The sequence below is a fragment of the Meriones unguiculatus genome, chromosome 10, assembly GCF_030254825.1.
Source record: "Meriones unguiculatus strain TT.TT164.6M chromosome 10, Bangor_MerUng_6.1, whole genome shotgun sequence".
NCBI classification, from domain to species: domain Eukaryota; kingdom Metazoa; phylum Chordata; class Mammalia; order Rodentia; family Muridae; genus Meriones; species Meriones unguiculatus.
In genome coordinates, this window is record NC_083358.1 from 97,295,799 (window position 1) to 97,312,027 (window position 16,229).

Here is a 16,229-nt window from a genome sequence, read left to right on the forward strand (position 1 = left end):
CAGAAGCTCTCTGAGCATCCTGCTCTGCTGGCTGCCTCTCTCCGCTTACTGCAGTGGTTCAGGCTTCAGCAGCCTTGGAGAAGCATCAGCTGAGAGGAGCTATCACATAGGAGCTGGGAGCTGCTCAGCAAAGGTAGGAGTTGCCGACTAGGCCAGGATTGGGGGGCAGACCCAGGGCTTGGTGAGTGCTGCCTCACCTTACAGAAGGATGGCATCTCAAGGAGCAGCCCACCCAGCCCTACGGTGGGCAGTTCTGTCAGAGGATGGGCTTCCAGGTGTCCCAAAGGTAGTGTTGGCGTGTGGGCATCTCTAAAGCCAAGAAAAGGGAGGTTGATCATCTCCTGCTGGCCAGAGTAACTCCATTCTGCAACAGACAGCATTCCCTGTCTGCCTTGCCTTGTGTCATACAGAGAGGTCCCCACATCCTAGGAACAGGCCCTTCGGCATTCCAGGATGATGGGCATCTGTGTCCTGGGCGTGGGCAGTTCTGCCAGGGAGAAAAATCTCCCCTGGCCTAAGAAGACCACATTCTTGCCTGAAGGTAGGCCAGGCTCTGATCCTTGGCACAGAAGCTCTGGGTGTGAGACTCAGGTACATGTGAATCCCAACAATACCTTTGTGGCCCTGGGCTAGGCACGTGTGTACATGCTACATCCCGAGATGAGGACAGCTGTCACTTGACCATGGCCCTGTCAGAGGCCAGACTTCAGACCCTAGGCTGGCAGAGCCTTCCAGGTACTAAGGTCTCGAAGATGAGGAGGTGGTAGTAAAGGAAGCAGTGGGAGGGTGCAAGCATCTACTGAGGTGGAAGGCGTGATGACATGAGCTAGGAGTGGAGTCAGACTCCCTGGGTTTCCCCTATGAGGCAGTTACACCACAGCCCTCCCCTCTAAAACCCTCCATCAATGAGAGAGTACCTAGTATCCAACTATATTGGTCTGTCTGTTACAAGGCAAATTGGAATCCTAGAATTTGACAAGACTTGGGGGTGGGGGAACTATGAGAAAGAAATATGCCTAGTGCTTTCTTGCCTAAGGCTCCATCATGGCTGCATAGCACCCCTGCGTGTCCATGTGTCCACATGAAAACCATGTATGCCTTTCTCAGTCAGGGATTATAGCTGTGCCTTGCTGGATTGGACTCCTGCTATCTATCCACACATAGTGGACTCTTCCTTCTTTGGGCACCACGTCTTTTAGGCCCCACTCCAAGGGAGGATGGAAGTGGAGAGTAAAGGGTAAAAGATGCAATCTCTAGGATTTCTTTCAGGCATTTTTTTTTTCCTGGTAGACTGTCTTATGAGAATCTGACATCTCCCTGGAGAGAGGTATGTCTCTAGGCAGTTGTCCAAAGTTAGGGAAGCCGCAAATCCAGGAGTCTGGGCTATCCTCCTCAGAGAGAATCCCCTGGCTGGCACACAGATAACTGACTGAATATTTCAGGAGTTTGTACGCTGGGGCCAGGATTCAATTAGTCAACTTGAGTCTGATTCAACTCAAAAGAATTGCACTGAACACCTAATGCATGCGTGACATGTTAGAAGTTGGATTACGGCAAGGTTTAGGGTGGTTATAAAATAATTTTGAGAGGAGTGGGGCTCTGGAAAGTTATGTGGTTCTCTTCACTGCAGCTGTAGAATTGATAAGTTTTTTTAAGGGTAGAAACCACCAGGTGTTCCCCATCCCAGAAACTCACAGAGTAGCAAAATGTTATATGTAGAAAGCTTGCCAGTCTTGTGGTCCAAACCTCCCATTTCACAGTTGTACAAAGTGTGGCCTAGAAAAACTTTTAACTTCTCTACGGAATGGCCAGCAGACTTGGCATTCCATGGCTTGTCTCTAGACTGTGTAACTTAGCATACTGTATTGAGGGCTTATATACATATATGCTAATCATTAGTTAATTACTAATGATTATTAATTATATTAGTTATTGAGGGTTGATATATGTTAATTACACTGGGGACAATCTGTTTCAATTATATGCAGGCTTAATGTGGATAACGACATAATAAACAGATGTGACCTGTCACTTGATGGGGAGATCTGGGAGGTGATGGTTTGGTCTGGCTTTCTCTCCTTTCTGTGTACCCAATTCTATAACTGCAGTCCTCCACCCTGCCCCTCAACACCTTCACCCTTTTTACATGAACATTCACGCTCACCCTTTGTCATGTGATCATGGGAAGAGGTCAAAACCAAGAGAGCTTTGGGGTGAGCAATCCTTGCTTAGTGGCAGAAACCTGGGAAATGGGGCTGCTGCTCTTCCACCAGCCAGAATACCACAGCCCTGAGAAGCTATAGAGTAGGTAGAGAAGGACAGCTTTCAAATGGCATGTGTCCCCTGGCCATGGGAGTTCAGGAGCAGATGAGCTGGCGTTCCTTGCAGCTGGGCATCTGGTCTTCACTGCAGCTTCCTCGGCATTCCCAAACTGGCAGCTCTTTGTTTTGGGAGTGATGATGTCAGTAGGGACTGAAATGCAGCTGTTCTTTCTAGGTGATGGTGGGAGATGTTGGCAGGGTCTGTTCAAGTTCAGCGATGATTTCCTGAAAGCCTGCTGTACTCTAGTTGATACGGAGGCTGCTTTCCCCGCATAGAGAGGCATGGCGGGCAAAAGAACCGTCCCTGAAGGCAGACTACTCTGAGCTTGCCTCTCCTGAGCTGCGTGATCTTAGGTATGCTCCTTAACTTCTCCAGGCTGCAGGTCTATCTGTGGAGAGATGGAGGTCATACCGTCTGTCTCCTGGGATCGTGGGAGGATGGAGGTGAGCTGAGGGACCTGGAGTGCTTAGGGCAGGGCCCGGAGTGTGTCCTGAGCACCATGTAAACTCTTATTGTGCAGGATTAGTACTGCAACCAGACCAGACCCTGCGAGCAGTTACGAAATAGGTGTTATCTCTTCCTTTTGCAGATGCCTTCATGAGGAAACTGGAGCCCAGAAGAGTTGCAGAGTTAGTAACACCTGGAACCAGAAGCTGAATCTTAGGCTCCTTCTGCTCCCCATTCTGATGAAAAATCAGAAAATCCACACAAGCAACCCTAAAGCGGGATCTCTGTCCTAGAGCGAAGCAGGACACTGGAGGAGGCTGACAGAACTTTAGGATTGCCCTCAAAAGGGAAGAAAAACATGGAGAACTAGAAAAGAAAGCGGCAAAGAGGTACCAGAGGTCACCCAGAAGGCGGCTTAGGAGTATGTGAGGATCCTTCCCATCACCAGGGCTGACCCTGGGGCTACCTCCGGACAGAAACTGGACATGAGTTCCTGAGTTCAGAGCTGCCTGTCCTGGCGCTCTGTCCACACAGGGGCCCAGCTTGAAGGCTGGGGACAAGAGCCTGCCTTACAGGCTCCAGCAGAAGGCCCCCAGCGAGATTGGGAAGCCTGAGCCTGGGCTTACATCCCAGGGTCGTGGAGTAGGATGGGGGATGGGCCTGTAGTAGGAAGTGCCCTGGGTGTCCTCTTCCGGCCCCATGGAGTCCTCACCCATCCCCCAGTCATCAGGAAATTCGTCCACTTTGGGAAGGGCCCTTCAAACCCCAGGTCCCTCTACTGCCAGCGGGGTCCCAGAGTTGGGACTACGGGACGTGGCTTCAGAATCTGTGGCTCTCTTCTTCATGCTGCTGCTGGACCTCACTGCTGTGGCCGGCAATGCCGCTGTGATGGCTGTTATTGCCAAAACGCCTGCCCTCCGAAAATTCGTTTTCGTCTTCCATCTCTGTCTGGTGGACCTGCTGGCTGCCCTGACCCTCATGCCCCTGGCCATGCTCTCCAGCTCTGCCCTCTTTGACCATGCCCTTTTTGGGGAAGTGGCCTGCCGCCTCTACCTGTTCCTGAGCGTTTGCTTTGTCAGCCTGGCCATCCTTTCAGTGTCTGCCATTAACGTGGAGCGCTACTATTATGTGGTCCACCCTATGCGCTACGAGGTGCGCATGACATTGGGGCTGGTGGCCTCCGTGCTGGTGGGCGTGTGGGTAAAGGCCCTGGCCATGGCTTCTGTGCCAGTGTTGGGAAAGGTCTACTGGGAGGAAGGAGCTCCCAGCGCTAACCCAGGCTGTTCTCTCCAATGGAGCCACAGTGCCTACTGCCAGCTTTTTGTGGTAGTCTTTGCTGTCCTTTACTTCTTGCTGCCCTTGATCCTGATCTTTGTGGTCTACTGCAGCATGTTCCGAGTGGCTCGCGTGGCTGCCATGCAACACGGGCCGCTGCCCACGTGGATGGAGACGCCCCGGCAACGCTCCGAGTCTCTCAGTAGCCGCTCTACTATGGTCACCAGCTCTGGGGCTCAGCAGACCACCCCACACCGGACGTTTGGGGGTGGGAAGGCAGCAGTGGTTCTCTTGGCTGTAGGGGGACAGTTCCTGCTCTGTTGGTTGCCCTACTTCTCTTTCCATCTCTATGTTGCCCTGAGTGCTCAGCCCATTTCAACAGGACAGGTGGAGAATGTGGTGACCTGGATTGGCTACTTTTGCTTCACTTCCAACCCTTTTTTCTATGGATGTCTCAACCGTCAGATCCGGGGAGAGCTTAGCAAACAGTTTGTGTGCTTCTTCAAGGCAGCTCCAGAGGAGGAGCTGAGGCTGCCTAGTCGGGAGGGCTCCATTGAGGAGAATTTCCTGCAGTTTCTTCAGGGGACCTCTGAGAACTGGGTTTCCCGGCCCCTGCCCAGCCCTAAGCAGGAGCCACCGCCTGCTGTTGACTTTCGAATCCCAGGCCAGATTGCTGAGGAGACCTCGGAGTTCCTGGAGCAGCAGCTCACCGGCGACATCATCATGTCCGACAGCTACCTCCGTCCTGCCCCCTCACCAAGGCTGGAGTCATGATGGACACTTGGAGAGAAATAAGGCTTGGGGCTGGTTTATGATCTCATGGACTGCTTTTCCAGTTGGCTGGGGTTTGGGCTGGGGTCTCTGGACTTAGCTTTTGCTTGGTGTTTCCTGGGTCAGGACCAGAGCCATCAGGACGGACAATGTGGCAAAAGCCTTGGACTTGGATGTGATCTTTGACTATTGGGGGAGGGAACCTGGGTATGGTGAGACGGTGATGAGAGAAAAGGGTCACAAAGGTGAGGTAAAGCCTTTCTACCAGTGAACTTTTCATGCCTCAGGAAACAGGGAAACTTCCTAAGGGTAGGCGCTGGAGCAGCAGGCTAGGAGAAGTTACTGTGGGGACCACTGAGGTTTACTTCTTTCCAGTATAATAGAGTAATGCTTACACGGGACCAAGGTAAGACAATGGCCTACATCTTCTCAGTTGCTTACGAGCTTTAAAAAGAACAAAACTAGCCAAGTGTTTCCATGAGTTAATAGATCCCTTTTTAAAAGTTAATCTGTAAGATTTCTCTTAAACTGAGAAGACCTGTGGAGTGAAGTCTTTCCTGAATCTGGCCAGCAGCAAGGAAAACTGCAATTGGGGTAGTGGAGTAGGAGACAGAAAAAAAAAATGTTCTGCAGCTCTCTCCTATTCTCTTTCCTGCACGCAGGAGATCAAATGTGGGTCCTGATCACAGCAGAGACAAGTGTGAGAAAGGATGCCTCTTTCCTCCCTGTCTTTTGAGTAACTAGAGTAACTGGGGAGGTTAGAGAGATGAGGATGGGTGTTAGTCTTTGAATTGATAATGTGGCTGGATACAGAAAGGTCAGGTAAATTACTCTGATCAATAATACTGCCAATCTTTTCTTTCCAGGACTGGCCTCCTTGATCTCTCTCCTCATGGCAGTGACCCACTTCCAGCCCCCTGGACAATCGGGTACAAGAGACTAAGGTCGGGCACGGGAAGGGTGGGGTTTCCATAGTCCATGAAATGCCTCCCTGCTCTCATTCATTGCTCTCAAAATTAGCTTCTGTGATAAAGACTTAACTGTCTCCTACCTGCAGCCCTAGGTTGGAGAGAGGGCAGAGAGTTGGGCCTTGCTGTTTATTAAGACTACAGGAACTATGTTGGTTAGTATCAGCGATGGTATTCTCAATGGAGAGGGACTGACTGCAAGCTGGATAGGCTACCTATCTGGGTCCTGTCCATTCCACTTCCCTCACTCAAATACTAAAGGGTCAAGGTTGATCCAGAGGGTGATGTGTCTACATCTGAACAGATTTCTTGTTAATTGGACATCAAAGGGGGAAAGCGGGTTGGGGCGGAGTAGTTTCCCCTTTCAACAACTAATAAATTTTATGATAAAAAGTTATATTAATATCAACACTGACTCCTTCAGTTCTATTCAGTGCACAAATAGCAGAACACCAACACTCCATGGGACACACAGATGATGTGTGGACTCTGAGTTTAAGGAGTTCACAGTCTAACTTGATCAGATATTCTGTATTTTTGTAGAGCATTTAGGTCTGATAAGGTTTGTAGTTCTGCCTTCTGAGAATTCATGGAAGTGATACATAGACACTCCCTGCTTGTCCTTGAAGGTGTGGGGGATGTAAACAAAACTCTGCAGGGAAGAAAATAACCTATTAAATAAAACTGGGCAAACAGCTTTTTTCCCTTTTGGATTAGGTAAATTTCCAAGTTTCTTCCTATCATTTGTGTATTCTTCTAGTCTAGTGCCCGTTCCACTGAGGAAATCTCTTAGAAATGAGAGCCCTTTCAACTTCAAAACTATTTCTTTTTCTTTTGAGATAAATTCATGCTGAGAAATCTCCTTCCTACTATATAATACGGGAAAAACTTTCATATATATTAATCCACCAATCAGCTGGTAGACCCAGAAACTGCCCAGTAGATGGCAGTGTGAGCTCAGAAGAAACAGGAAAGGTACTTAGGAAGGGTAATTGTGTGTGTGTGTGTGTGTGTGTGTGTGTGTGTTAAACATTGCTTGGCAGCCATTTTGTTAAATTTTTTTTTTTTACTTAGCCCTCCAACCCTTGCTTTATATAAAAAGGAAGTTTTAAGTACAAGGAGATTTCTAATTCATACTGAAATAACTTGACAGTGAGATCTTGCTGCCATTAACTAATTGCCATTCCTCCCCTTCCCCCACCTTGTTGTAGGAACAGATCATAAAGGAAGTAAAAATTTCCCTTTATAACAAAGGAAACTTTCCTCACAACTTTTGCTATGACCACCTTCCAGGAATTTTCTACTCACTGAGACAGATTGGTAAAGTTCAGTATATAATCCTTAGCTCTTTTTTTTTTTAAGAAACTTGTTTATTATGTTTTTGTTTTGTTTTGTTTTGTTTAATGTAGGACTGTTCTGTCTGCATGTACACCTGCATGACAGAAGAGGACATCACATCTCTTTATAGGTGGTTGTGAGCCACCATGTGGTTGCTGAAAATTGAACTCAGGAAGAGCAGCCAGTGTTTTTAACTGCTCAGCCATTTCACCAACCCCAATCCTTAGCTAGTTTTTTTTTTTTAAGATTTATTTATTTATTTCATTATGTATACAATGTTCTGCCTGCATGTATATCTGAACACCAGAAGAGGGCACTAGATCTCATTATAGATGGTTGTGAGCCACCATGTGGTTGCTGCGAATTGAAGTCATGACCTCTGGAAGAGCAAGCAGTGCACTTAACCTCTGAGCCATCTCTCCAGCCCCCAATCCTTAGCTCTTAAAAGCTGTTCCTGTGCAAAACCTCCCTTAAAAGCTGAGGAAACAATAGGACGAGACAATCATCCTGTCAGTTATTTTTGTCTACATCTTGGTATTGAGATAAAAACTTTCTGTTGTCAGGTGTCCCTAAGCAATCCCTTTTAGAGGCCTGGTAGAAAAGGGGGTACAGTTGAAAGTAGGTAGATATGTTTACTGAAAGCCACTTAATTTCTCTGAGTCTATTTCCTCATCTGTGACAATGGGGATCAATATTACCTACCTCACAAGGTTGCTGTGAGGATTAAGAGATGAGACATGGAAATGCCAAGCCATACCTGGCAAACAGATACTCATTAAATGTTGTACTTCCCCTTGCCTTCTGAGCCCTTTCCCCCAGAAGTGATCGTAAGGGAAAAGCAGCCTCTTTCTTTTTAATGGTCAGTAGGAAATGAGTGGAAATTCAGCCTTGGAATTGATAAGCATTATGGTGAAGTGGATGAGGTTAATTGTCTAATTAAATAGTTCTAATTAATTACTTTTCACTGAAATGACTTTTCTGTTGGGGATTTTAAGATTTAAGTTTAGCTTAAAATACTAGAGAAAGGTTTTAAATTTCAGGGGAAGGTTTCAATGGCTGCAAAAAGATCCCCTTCCTAAAACGAGTGGCGAGTCACTGTGGCCATTTGACAGTAAAGGTACTTTAGGATTACCTTCACAGGGCTGTGATTTACAAATCTTCAGGTGGTACTACAGAGGCACCTTTTACTAAACCCTCCTTTTTCTGTGGTTATAACGTAGGAACTCTTGTTAGATTAACGATGATGCGCTGGTTTGCTTCTGGGTATTGGACTAAGAACCTAAGGTAGAGCCGTCGTTTAAGTTGGAGAAAGGGAAGCATGGAAATGTTATAGCTACACCCATTTTTCATGTTCTACTACTTGCTAGCAGTCGAGCGATTCTTTGCTAACACAGGAGTGCCAGGCGAATGTACAGCTTACAGAATTTCATACGGGGTAGCAGAAGGACTAAGACATACTTTTTAAGAGCAGGAGACTATGCCTAGTCTTGGCACTATGGGTGGTAGCGTGAGGAATGGATGAAAACCCAGGCGCAAAGATCAGACCGAGACAACTTTGGCGGAAGTTTCCAACACTCGGCTTTGGGCACAGACCCGGGCTCCACATCACAGATCAACAAGATTTTTCTGGAAAGGGAGTCTTTCCCCAGGTGAATTTCCCCGGGGGCTGTGAGCTCTCATTTAGGAATCCGGTCCTCATCGCCAAACCTTCCGTGCGTCCTCAAGAGGGCACCGCGAGCTGGAAGTCCCGCTTTTTCTACCCTTGGAATGCAAAGCCCAAGAGCCTAAGAAGTAAAAGGGCTGTAGGGCTGGGAGGTGCGGAGTGACAAAGCTCCCTCGCTCCGCGCGCAAGGCCAGACTCCTGAGGACTTCCGCTTTCCGTACCTCCACCGCCTCCCACCGCCGCAGAGCTCGGAGCGGTAACGGCCGCCGGGCGTCGCCGGAAGTGTCGTAAACAGCAGATATCCGGTTCTTCCGGGCGCTCAGGGAGCTGACGGGGAAGGCCACCGCCCAGCAGAAGACGCGTCTCCGCCGGTGGAGTCGCGGTTCCCGCGGTGTGTGAGTGAGCCAGGGCCCGGTCCCCTCTCCCGCCGCCGCCATGGGCTGCACGTTGAGCGCCGAGGACAAGGCGGCGGTGGAGCGGAGCAAGATGATCGACCGCAACTTGCGGGAGGACGGGGAGAAGGCGGCCAAAGAAGTGAAGCTGCTGCTGCTCGGTGAGGGGCTGGGGGCGGAGCCGGAGCGCTAGATCCCGGGAGCCCGGCCCGGGAGTAGCCCGAGCTCGGAGGGGTCTGACCAGGCTGCCAGAAAGGACCCCAAAGGGACCGGGAGGGAATGCCCGGCTCGGGGCGGGTGCTGGGGTTGGTGATCGAGGCCCCGGAAGGCGTGGGGATTTCGGGTTGGAGAGGGTGTAACCCGGCTGGCATAGTTCTCAGAGTTGGAGAGTGTGGAGCTCTGAGGCTGTGGTAGGAATCCGGGAAAGGCTCGTAAAGGGAGGGACCGATGTTAGGGAGGTTTCACGTTGGATTGGGATGTGTCAAGGAGGGTAGATATGGGGTCGGGTGGGCCTGTCCAGGGTTTGTGTGAGTTTGATTCTTGACGGCAAGCTAGTACAGAGGGGTCACGTAGAGAACCTGCGCTGTTTGTCAAAGAACGCACGTCTTTTTGCACTGTTTAAGTAAGGTGGATTGTCCGGGAACGTAAAGGGGTAGGCGGGTAAAGTAAGTGACAAGTCCTTCGGTATAAAAGGACAGAACTTGGGTGCCGATGCCGGCTGTACTCTTTCAAGTTTTTCAATCTTTTATTTTTTTCCTCTTGAGGTTCTGTAACTCCTGTTTTTATTAAAGGGATAGGGATGGTGTAAGCTGAGGAAACTGAATGAATGCCATCTTTGAGGTTGGTGATAGAGGACAGTAGATTACAGCAGGGAAGATACTGTGGTTTACAGTAGATACAGTAGTATAGGATAACGTGGAATGGAACATATTTACCATGAAGATTGTGGTAAGTTTTTTTATTGGGGTTTTCAAAATAAAAATACTGGCTTCCAGACTACAGCGTGTTGCTTTATACTCAGGTGGCTTTTATATAGTGTTAGTCAGGATAGTTTAGTTTTAAACTTTGACAGGCCCAGTAAAGTCATATGAAATTTTCTGGCATTAACCTACCAATATATCCAGCTGTATTCATTATTCATACTTTTGGGGAATGTTTTAGATCAGAGTAAGTATGAGTCACAGGTTCTGTAAGCACCAGAACTTTTTCGGTAAATTGAATCCCGGGAAATCATTGTAGAGTTCCAGATTCACTTTGTACAGCTCCAGAGGATGGACACACCCACCATAACCTCAGACTGCCCTTGTGCTTGAAGATGTGCTGGGTGCTGGTTTCTATATTGTGGAAGCTCTAAGTGGTGACTCTGATAAGAGGAAAAAGTGGAGTTGGAGCTTCCAGAAGATGTGAATTCAAGTCATGGTTCCGGACTGCCAGTGTCTGTGGAACAGGCATCTTCTGTGAATGAACATGGTTTCTGGTACTTAGCAGGTACTTAAGTATTTCCTGTTAGCCAACCAGCTTGATCAACCTTGTGCTGGATGTTGGTTCACGGGAGCCTTTCGGAGCTATATGAAACACACTTGTCAGTTTCCTTCTCTGCGTTTTTGTGTATTGAGACAGTATCACTACGCATCTTTGGCTGGCCTCCAGGTCTCCATCCTCCAACAGTCAGCTTCCCCAGTGCTAGATTACAGCATATATCACCATATCAGTGACATTAGCACTTTCTATATTGATCAATCAATTGTGAAATTAAAGATGTATTCTCACCTTCTGTGATTTGATTTATATTGACCATTGAAAAAAACAGGCAAGCACTATCGAAATATCTGGAAAACTCATTTGGGGCCTTTATTTCCTTTAATTAAGAAAAAATTAAACACATGACGGTATCTTACAGAATTTGGAAAGTTTAAGTAAAGTTCAAAGTACTAAAACATTTGTTTTTAATTTTTACCAGCTTTTTTTTTTTTTTTAAGCTTTTTGTTTTGTTTTGGGAGAATCTTGTCCTCAAAATTCATAAAAAAGGTTTTCCCCCCATCAGGATTTTTTTACGACAGTGTTTTGAGCAAATGAAACCAGTAAATTGAAGTAGGTCGCAGAAACAGCTTGTCTTACCTGAGCTGTGTCCTAATGCGATCTTTCATGGGGCTGGAGACCGTGCTTCAACAGTTAAGAGCACTGGGTGTTCTTACAGAGGACCTGAGGTAGGCTCGCAGTACCCACGTGGGTTACAGCCATCTGTAGGCCTGTCTGTGGTACGTACATACAGATGCAGAGTGAATTAAACATTCAGACACATAAAATTAATAATTCTAACACACACACACACACACACACACACACACCCTTCCTGAGACAAGGTTTCTCTGTGGCTGTCCTGGACTTGCTTTGTAGGCTAGGCTGGCCTGGAACTCACATCGATATGCCAGCCTCTGCCTCCCTGAGCGCTGGGATTAAAGCTGTGCGCCACCCTACTTGGCTTCCTAAGAATTTTAAAAAATGATCTTTCATGATATTTCTTTACGTAAAATTTACGTATGTGGTATATAAAAAGAATCCTATATAGTATTCCAATTATCCCCTTATTTTTTTGGCTGCAGAAAGTTTCCTTTGGTACATGTAAAGCATTTTACTTCAGCACTGTGAAGCTATTTGATTTAGTTTAAACCGAAATCTACTTCTCCTGTTTCTACTGGTTCCTATATTTTCTTTCTTTTGTGGCTGTAGTTTTGTGTAGTGATTAGCAGCATGGACTTTGAATTCAGAATGCTTCAAATTCTAATTTGTGTTTACTAGCTGTAACCTTAGGAAAGTCATTTCCATTTGCTTCAGTTTCTTAACCCCTTCTCCCCGCCATACACGCAGGCAGGGTTTTTCTTTGTAGCCTTGGCTATCCTGAACTTGCTAGACCAGGCTGGCCTGGAACTCACAGAGATCCATCCGTCTGCCTCTTCCTTCCTGAGTGCTGGTCTTATAGGCAGGTACCAATGTGCCTGGCTAGTTTAAGTTAGAGAAAGTAGATAATTCTTTACAATTGCTAGGAGGATTAAATATGGTAGTAATGTAAAGCAAAACATATCCAGCAAAATTAACTGTTTATTATAGTTAAAAGTCAGTGTTAAAAAAGTACTGTAGAAGTTCAAGTGAATAAGTATAGGCTTAATTACTAAGGAAGACTTCAGGATTGTAATTCCTCCTCTGGTTTGGATTTCCTTTAGATAGAGCTTGTTATGTCAAATTGCTGTTTTTAGAGTTTGCTGTGGTTACAGTTCCCCACCGTATCATGTAACCATTCCCAGCTAGTGTGTACAGGGTGGTGTGTAGGTATGCTCTTTGGAATTGTATGTTCAAATCTGAAGTCTTGTTTTGAGACAGGGGCAGCAGGGTAAGCCACTCAGATTAGCCTAGCACTCAACCTGCCGCAGCCTTCCAGCATAGAGGATCATGAGTATGTGCATCATACCTAGCTCTGAAATAATTGTATTACTTCAGAATTCACAGCAGTTGAAATAGTATTTGGATAGTTTTCATTCTGTAAATTTCTTCAATTTGATACTTTGAAGAGAAAAATTATTTGCAAGGTTTATACTAGTTCATTATTTAATAACCTGTAATACTTTACATTTCCTTTTCATGGCATAATCTTGTAATGAAAAAAAAAAAGCCTCTTCCACCAAAGCCTGCTCTGATATATGTCATGATGTTACAAAAGTTGGGAGGTGCTAGTGTAATCTATAACGACACTGCTTTTGGATTCAGACAAAAACCAAATTAAGCTTCCACCTCCATCAGCTGGTTGTGAAACCCAGAACAAATCACTTAACCATGTGGATTATATTCACGTATGTAAGTAGGGATGATTCTTCCTGTTTCGTAATATGAAATGACGTAATGTATGCAGAATGCTTAGTGTTAGTGTTTAGATGATAACAATCAGTAAATGGCAACCTCTGTCTGCTGACTGCTTGTGAGGCCTATCATTTTAGTTTCTATTTTTGAAGACTGTTTCAGACACTTGACATTCTTCATGTTAACATGCAAAGATCTTCAATTCATAATCTTGTGCTGATAATTTATATTTTATGGCAAAACCTAAGTTGCATGCAAAGAAGTAGAATATTGCATTTAAATTTTATATTATACAATTGGTTATTCATATTTAATTTTCAAATTACTGGTGGGATGTGATCATTGAAAATAAGATTCTCCTTTGATCCCCCTGTGGGGTGGTAGTCACTGTAGTTTTTGCCACCTCTTTAGAATAAGGCTTGTAGAAGCTAAATCTCTAGTGTGGATTTAATCACACCAGGAGAAAAAAAAAGAACCTGGAATAAAAAGTAGAAATAAGCATTGAAAAAAAATTTAGTAACCTTATTCTTTGTGTCTTTAAAAAAATTATTTTGGAAGCCAGGTGGTGATGGTGCATATCTTTAATCCTAGCACTCAGGAGGCAGAGGCAGGTGGAGCTTTGTGAGTTCGGGGCCAGTCTGGGGACAGCCAGGGCTACGCAGAGAAACTCTGTCTTGAAAACTCGAACAACAGCAAAGTTTAGATCGATGTTTTGTGTGTATGAGTGTTTTGCCTGCATCTTTGTAGGTACACCACCTGTGGACCTCATGTCCACAGAGGCCAGAAGAGTTTCAGATTCCCTGGAGCGGGAGTTTCTGCTGGTAGCCTGGGTGCTGAGGCCTCTGTCGGAGCAGCAGGGGCTCTTAGGTGCTGAGCGCTGGCCAGTCCCTCCTGAACCTTTTCTAGAGGGTGGTCCTCACTTCGCAGCATGGAAACACTGCACCTTTCCATGTCCCGTCACGGTTTTCTCCGGCTGCCGTTGTAGACAGGGATGAATATGGAGTAGGTGCTCAGTGCTTAGATGTACGGGGCCTGTGACGTCTCAACTGAGGCTGCAGCTGTGCTTCTTTTAAACACAGTGTTAGCTGATTCCACTTGGACCATTTACAAAATAGTCTTTAGTTTGGGGGCAGTTGTTTCTGTTAAGAATAGGTTTTAATGGAGAGATCTGTTTTAGAGGTCAGTGAAACTGAAGCTCTGCTTTTACTGAATTGGATATGCTCTGTCCCTGTCTTTTTAAAACTTTGTGCTGTTTTTATGAATACACACACATATATACACATACATATGTATACGCATAAACAAACTATATGGTCCTTTAGTCAGGAAGCCTAGGGATTTCTCTATATCTTTTGTTGTAGAACATAATAAATTCTAAGGGTTTATAAGGAACAGGAAACTGTTGGTCACACTAGTACAAGTAAAGGAGGAGTTTATAGACAAGCCATACCAACTAGGCAGCTTCACAGTTGACATCCAAGGATAGCACTGCAGTGAAATACGAGTAGGTTGCATCCTCATGAATTGCAATACCCTCCTCACTTCCAGAGCAGAAGTCCACTTACACTGCTTTGCTGGCTAAGTCACTTCTTCATATCATCTTTCTTTGCTTTCTTATAATACTCCTCCCCTCTCACTATACACCAGTCTTCAACTTTGGCTTATTCTGGCACCTTTTCTGGCTCACATATCACTATACCTGGTAGTTCAGTCTTGCTACATGTATCACAAGCTTCCAGGCTCTCTAACCTGGATTCCTGGGAAAGCATCAGGTTGGTCTAACCTTGCCAGGTACTCACCATAATCCAGTTTATTGGGGTGGGCGTATGGTAGAGTTGATGGAGTATCGTGAGTTTTATAAGGCTGACCTTTTCAAGTGCTAAAGTCCTCTAGTGAAAAGGCATGGCTAAAGAAATAATGATTAATAAATGACAGTGTCTGTGCCTAATAGACATTCATATAATCTAAGTTGGACATAGTGGAATGAGGTGGAAATATTAGAGAACCAAGCACATCACTGCTTCAGTTTCTCCTGCATTTGAGTCTGATCCTTCTTAGCGTCAAGGTGTCATTTTGTGTGCTTGGCAGATAAGTTTAAATTTACCTGGAGGTAGGATATCCTGTTCTCAACACAGCTAACTCAGAATAGCCATGTCACCTGGATTTAATTACTTTTAATTAAATTAAACTGTTAAAAACTACAAATGGTTTCTCTCTACCTGACGTCTCTGTCTACTGCTTTTAAGAAAGAGTAGGAGGTGAGCTTATGCAAAACTAAGGAAAGAGGTTCAGCTCACTTGTTTGTCACTAAAGCCTTTGCTTACAGGTCTTGTTAAGGAGTAGGTAAAAATGTTTGACAATGCAAATATAGATGAGTTTTCTGTGCTGTTCTTTTCTTATGGCATCAGGTTTGGCTTAGGTTTTTTCCTCAGGTGAAGCTTCAAGGGACAGGAGGAGAAAGATGCTTCAAATACTCAGGAGTTAGCACATTAATAGTAAAAACCAATTTAAGGTGGTGGTCTTGTATCATGAAGTATCTAGAACCACAGGCACTGAGTTTGTCCTGGTTATTAATTTTAAAATGTGTTTTCTAGCCAGCAGAATTTAATGCAATAGTGTTTGTAAATCTCTTACAGCTAGTAACTCAATTCGGAAATGGAGACACCATTATAATACAGGGCATAGAGCCTGAACCTTGTGAGATTGGTTTTAATCTCTAAGCTTCATTTTCTCTTCTCGGAACCAGTGAGGCATTGAAATTGGGTCTCAGTAGTCCCTTGCTTGTGAAATTCATATAATTTAACAAGTTACAAAGGGGACTGTTTGTGTTATTTTTCTTATTCAGTTTGGTTGAAATTAGTTTAACATCACAGAGCTGCTTAGGAAGACAGTTAAAAACTAAAAACATGCTTTATAAACTGCTCACTGTGTAAATGTTCAGCAAAGCACAGAGAAAATAAGCCCTTTTAGTATTTGATTTTCTCTTTGTTGTCTTCATTTTAGTATAGCTCTTGTGTAGGCTCAGGTTGGCATTATCTTTAAGCTTTTATCTATTCAGGTTATCCTGTTACCTGATTAGTGATCAGCTGTATCATTGCTGTAATTCAAACTGTTTGAACTGAATAACACTGTTAGGAACAGGGTTCAGTTGTTCTAGTTTGGATATAGTACTCCCTGTAAATGAATTTCCTTTTGTTCTTT

General features: G+C 45.3%; 2 protein-coding genes across 5 annotated transcripts in view; both read left to right on the plus strand.

Annotated features, from left to right (window-relative positions):
- Gpr61 (G protein-coupled receptor 61) lies at positions 1-6,192 on the plus strand. Of its 4 annotated transcripts, none has more exons than XR_009594755.1 (3): positions 2,501-2,675; positions 2,912-5,221; positions 5,682-6,192. XR_009594755.1 is itself a non-coding variant. In XM_021631642.2 (2 exons), exon 2 carries the CDS (start codon positions 3,469-3,471, stop codon positions 4,816-4,818), a length of 1,350 nt encoding a protein of 449 aa, XP_021487317.1. In that variant the 5' UTR covers positions 1-133; positions 2,912-3,468; the 3' UTR covers positions 4,819-6,192. The 4 variants fall into 4 exon arrangements, 2 of the variants coding, with proteins under 2 accessions (XP_021487317.1, XP_021487318.1); XR_009594754.1 differs by having other exon boundaries at positions 2,912-5,060; XM_021631642.2 differs by lacking the exon at positions 2,501-2,675 and adding an exon at positions 1-133 and having other exon boundaries at positions 2,912-6,192.
- Positions 6,193-9,079: 2,887 nt separating this feature from the next.
- The window catches only part of Gnai3 (G protein subunit alpha i3), a 40,072-nt gene continuing 32,922 nt past the window's right edge, over positions 9,080-16,229 (plus strand). The window contains exon 1 of the mRNA XM_021631680.2: positions 9,080-9,337. Coding sequence (XP_021487355.1) covers positions 9,220-9,337 — 118 coding nt within the window. The 5' untranslated portion in view covers positions 9,080-9,219. The remainder of the gene's footprint in view (positions 9,338-16,229) is intronic.